Source organism: Raphanus sativus, unplaced genomic scaffold (genome assembly GCF_000801105.2).
Source record: "Raphanus sativus cultivar WK10039 unplaced genomic scaffold, ASM80110v3 Scaffold4843, whole genome shotgun sequence".
Taxonomy (NCBI): domain Eukaryota; kingdom Viridiplantae; phylum Streptophyta; class Magnoliopsida; order Brassicales; family Brassicaceae; genus Raphanus; species Raphanus sativus.
The window spans coordinates 416-5738 of NW_026620144.1; the positions used below are offsets into that span (position 1 = coordinate 416).

Here is a 5323-nt window from a genome sequence, read left to right on the forward strand (position 1 = left end):
TCATCGAGCACTAACATAAGATGATGGTCAAAGAGTTTAGAACCTCTGTTGTCTTCGTTTCTCTAGATAATGAAGATTTTATAATGGTAATTCCACTAATCTAGGCAGTATATGAAATTTTAGTAAACTAAATATTAAAAAATTAGAATAATTCCTATTTACCATGAATGCTTGTTTATAAATACATTAATTCAAATGTCGAATGTGGTTTGAAATTTGTTTAAAAAAATTAAAGAGTACAAATTTCAGTATATAGAGCATTAACCGAAAACTCATTATTTTAAAAAGGGTTAACCCACGGATTTTGGAAATCATTTCAAAAATATGAAAATCTGGTTTTAGTGTATAGTTTCATCGAGCACTAACATAAGATGATGGTCAAAGAGTTTAGAACTTCTGTTGTCTCCGTTTCTCTAGATGTTGATGATTTTTTTTTGAAACACATTTCTATTAAAAAGGGGAATTAGTTGGGAGCTATAAAGTCATCACCAACCACTTGGAGTTCAGATACAATCAATGCATCCTTTGCCAAACTATCTGCAATGGAATTCCTTTCTCGGGGAATCCATGAGAAACATACAAATTCAAAAGCTGAAACAAAAGAGAATATATCAGCCATCAAGATGAGGAGCTCTTTTGAGAGCGATTCCGTCCTCATTGCCTGCACAAGTTGCGATGAATCAGATTCAAAGCTCACTTTCTTCAAGCCAAGAGATGCACTAGTACGAACAGCCTCACGAAGAGCCAAGCCCTCCGCCACTAGGGGTGAGAGAACAGAGTGTCTTGGTGAGCTGAAAGAGCGACTACCGTCTGGTGTAAGAACAACCCAGCCCAATCCCGCATTGCGTGTAACTGAGGACCACGCAGCATCTGATCGTATAACAATAGTTCCTGGTGGAGCGGTGACCTGTTGTGGGGTTTTCTTGGTTCCGATTGCAGATTCTTTTTTCACTTCCAAGCTCCATTCTCGTGCAAGTGCAATAGCTGTGGATAGGGTTTCCTCCGGTGAGGCAGAGTGACCTTCAAAGACGAACTTGTTCCGGGCTTTCCAGATGTTCCAACAAACCCAAGGAACGAGAGCGCTCGATGTAACTCCTGCAGGTGGAAGGCAATTGATGGAGCAGAGCTCATCCCAGCTAGCCAATAAATCTAATGTTCCACTGACATCCAGGGTCGTCGCTAAAGGGGCAAGCTGCCAGACTTGTTGCGCAAACCTGCACTGGAATAATAGGTGAATAATAGATTCAGAGCTGCCACAGCGTTTACATCTCGGATCGGCAGGGACCTGTCGTTGTGCTAGCCTCTCTCCGACGGGAAGAGCTCCCTTAAGGGCTTTCCATGAAAAAATTTTAACCTTTGGTGCACAACTTAGGTTCCATACACTTGATTTCCACTTGGGGCCTTGGAGTTGCAGAAGTTCTCTGTTTTCAGCATCATCAACAGCAAAGAAGTAACCAGATTTCGTCGAATATTCTCCGGACTTAGTACCTAACCAGATTAGTTTATCCGGAGCCCCGGTCAAACTTGGATAGATACACATGATCTTATCTTCATACTCAGGGATGACATGTCGGATCTTCGGGATGTCCCATGCTCGAGTGACAGGGTCAATAAATTCAGAGACTGTGAGCTCCTTTTGCGATTCATTCGGCGGTCCCATTGGCAGGAGTTGGGAGGTTAAGCTGAGCCAAGGGTCCGACCAGACGTTCACTGATGTTCCATTCCCTATCGTCCAACCTAGGTTCTTTATAAGCAAGTCCCTCCCCAATAAAATGCTTCTCCATCCATGGGAGCAAGACGATGTTACGGAGACGGAGAGAACGTTGCTGTCAGAGCAATACTTCCCAAAGAGAGTCCTGGCTAATAGGCTATTTGGGTTCTGGAGAAGCCTCCATCCTATCTTCGCCAGTAGCGAGATATTGAAGTTTTGGAAATCTCGAAAGCCTAGCCCACCTATTGCCTTTGGTTTCGCCATGTGTTCCCAGGAGATCCATGCCATCTTTCTGGAGTTTTCATCGTTATCCCACCAGTACCTAGTCACCGCAGATTGAATCCGTTTACAGAGCGACACTGGGAGCATAAAAGAAGACATGGAATACGAGGGGATGGCCGAAAGGACACTTTGCAGAAGCACTAATTTCCCAGCAGCGGAGAGATATCTGTTTGATCGTCCTCGTGCTTTCTGCTTTATACGGTCGACAACGGATGAAAAAAGATCTCTTTTTCTCCGGCCGAAGTGTTCCGGTAAGCCTAGATATTTGCCATTTCCTCCCTCGTTCTCTATTTGCAGCTCGTTCTTGATCATCACTTTTAAGGACGCCGGAGTTTTACGGGAAAACGTGATGGCTGACTTTGCCTTGCTAATCGACTGGCCAGAAGCTTGCTCGTACTTACGTAAGATGGTCTGAAGAGATGCACAATTCTCCTTATCAGCTTGGAGGAAGAACATTGTATCGTCCGCGAAGAACAGGTGAGTTAGTCGGGGACTACCTCTAGCCACTCGAAGACCTTGGAGTGACCCTTCTTCTTGCGCTCGGTTACATAATCCCGAGAGAACTTCACTACACATTATAAATATGTAGGGAGAAAGGGGATCTCCTTGACGGATACCCCGGCTCGGTACTACCATCCCTCTAGGCAAGCCGTTAATGAGGAAGGAGTATGTAACTGATGTGATACACTGCATTATACATCTAACCACGTCTCGGTGGAATCCCAACCGAAGCAGCACTAGCGAGATAAACTCCCATTCGAGTCGGTCGTAAGCTTTACTCATGTCCGTCTTAACCGCCATTGCACATCTCTGCTCCGCCTTAGAGGTTTTGAGATAATGAAGGACCTCATGGGTGATCAATATATTATCGCCGATCGCACGTCCCGGGACAAAGGCGGATTGATTCTCAGAAATAAGCTTTTCCATCAGCGGTTGGAGTCGTCTTGTGAGAATCTTGGAGTAGATTTTGTAGTAGACATTGCAGAGGGCAATCGGCCTGTAATCGGATACTTTCTGCGGCAGGGAAATCTTCGGAATAAGACGTATATGCGTGTCATTAATCCCCTCCGGTAGTGATTCACCCGCAAAGAATCCTTGCACCTCACGCACTATATCCTGACTTATCTCCTCCCAATGGGTGTGGAAGAAACCCGCTGAGAACCCATCGGGCCCCGGTGCCTTATCCGCGTGAATCGAGAATGCAGCTTCCTTGATTTCTTTCTCTGTTGGAATGGCTGTGAGGGAGGTGTTTTCTGCATCCGAAACAATGGGGTGCAGGCCTTGTCTAACTACTTCTTCTCGGTCCCCTGGTTGTGATGAGAACATCGTCTGGAAATAATTCCCAATGACAGAGATGATCTCTTCTTCCTTATACACCATTTCACCATTTTCCTTTTCCAGGACCGAGAAGCCGTTTGCTCGTTTTCTACTCTTCGTAGTTGCATGGAAATAGCCGGTGTTTCGGTCTCCGAGCTTCAACCAAAGCAAGCGGCTCCTTTGCCTCCAATATTCTTCCTCTGCTAAATAAGCTGCATTGAGAGCTTCAGAGATGTTTTGGATTAGGGCTGTGTCATTAGCTGGACTAGATAACGCTTTGTTAAGTTCCCATTTCTTTTGCTCTATGACACGTTGGCTATTGCGGTGCTGAGTTTTATTCCATGCAGAGATAGCGCTCCGAGCAGAGGAGAGCTTCTCGCTGACAGTTTGGGCGTTGTCGGCACTCCAGGAGTTGGAGATGACCTTCTTTGCTTCCTCATTTTTGCATAGTCGTCTGTCATATCGGAAGAGGCCTCTCCTTCTACGTTTGCCTTTGTCAAAAAAGGATATGATAGGCATGTGATCCGAGCTTTCAAAACCGAGATACTCGCAGCGAGCAGTAGGGAAAGTCTCAGCCCATTGTGTGTTTGATACGGCTCTGTCAAGCCTACAGCGGACCAGGTGGTCTCCTCTTTGTCCTCTCCATGACAAGAAATCTCCCGAGTGCTGGAGGTCAAACAAATCAGCTTCTGAGAAAAAGGTGCGGAGATCGGAGAACGATCCTTCCGGTCTTTCAGGGCCACCATCCTTTTCCTCTCCACAAATCAGATCATTAAAGTCGCCGGTTACGAACCATGGGTCCTCGCGCCCGTTAGCTTTGGCTAACAAACTGTCCCATAAGAGATTCCTCTGGTTTCGATCAGTGCTAGCATGAACAAAGGAGGAGAAAAAACTTTTTCCTTCAAAAGATATGAGAGTATCAATTACATGAGAGTTTGAGTCTAAGATTTGAAGGTCTAGTTCCTGTTTCCAGAACAGACCCAAACCCCCCGCGCCATGTCCTGTCGGAGAGACTAGATAATGGCTATCATATCGCGTCAGTAGATGTTTGAGCTTCTTGCGCACCACGTCGTCGGGATTTTTGGACTCCATAATGAAGATAATATCTGGATCATACTTTTTAGATATATCTCCTAGCCGTCGAACTGTTCGGGGATTCCCCAACCCCTGACAGTTCCAGCTAACTATAGCTAAGGAGCGGGGAGGGGTGGAGTCCGAAAATCCACCCGGCGCTTAGTAGACCTCGGAATCATATTGATGATTGGAGCATTCTCTGATGCTGAATTCGAGCGGTCCTGTCTGTGTCCAGCTCTAGACGTCTCCCCTCTGTTGATGATTTTATAATGCTAATTCCATTGACTTATGCAGTATATGAAATTTTAGTAAACTAAATATTAAAAAATTAGAATGATTACTATTTACCCTGAAAGATAGTTTATAATACATTAATTCAAATGTCGAATGTGGTTTGAAATTTTTTAACAAAAGTAAAGAGTACAAACTTCAGTATATAGAGCATTTACCGAAAACTCATTATTTTAGAAGGGGTTAACCCACGGATTTTGGAAAAATTTCAAAAATATGAAAATCTGGTTTTAGTGTATAGTTTCATCGAGCACTAACATAAGATGATGGTCAAAGAGTTTAGAACCTCTGTTGTCTTCGTTTCTCTAGATAATGAAGATTTATAATAGTAATTCCACTAGTCTAATCAGTATATGAAATTTTAGTAAACTAAATATAAAAATTAGAATGATTCCTATTTACCATGAAAAATAGTTTATAATACATTAATTCAAATGTCGAACGTGGTTTGAAATTTTTTAACAAAAGTAAAGAGTACAAACTTCAGTATATAAAGCATCTACCGAAAACTCAATATTTTAGAAAGGGTTAACCCACGGATTTTGGAAAAAATTCAAAAATATGAAAATCTGTTTTTAGTGTATAATTTTATCGAGCACTAACATAAGATGATGGTCAAAGAGATTAGAACCTCTGTTGCCTACGTTT

At 43.4% G+C, this 5323-nt stretch overlaps 1 protein-coding gene across 1 annotated transcript; it reads right to left on the reverse strand.

Annotated features, from left to right (window-relative positions):
* Nucleotides 1-463: 463 nt before the first annotated feature.
* Nucleotides 464-4402, reverse strand: LOC130507579 (uncharacterized). Its single transcript, XM_057002280.1, has one exon. It carries the CDS (start codon nt 4400-4402, stop codon nt 464-466), a length of 3939 nt encoding a protein of 1312 aa, XP_056858260.1.
* Nucleotides 4403-5323: the final 921 nt, after the last annotated feature.

Coding starts and splice junctions, on each gene's coding strand:
- LOC130507579 (XM_057002280.1), bottom strand. CDS start 4,402: ATGGAGTCCAAAAATCCCGACGACGTGGTGCGCAAGAAGCTCAAACAT.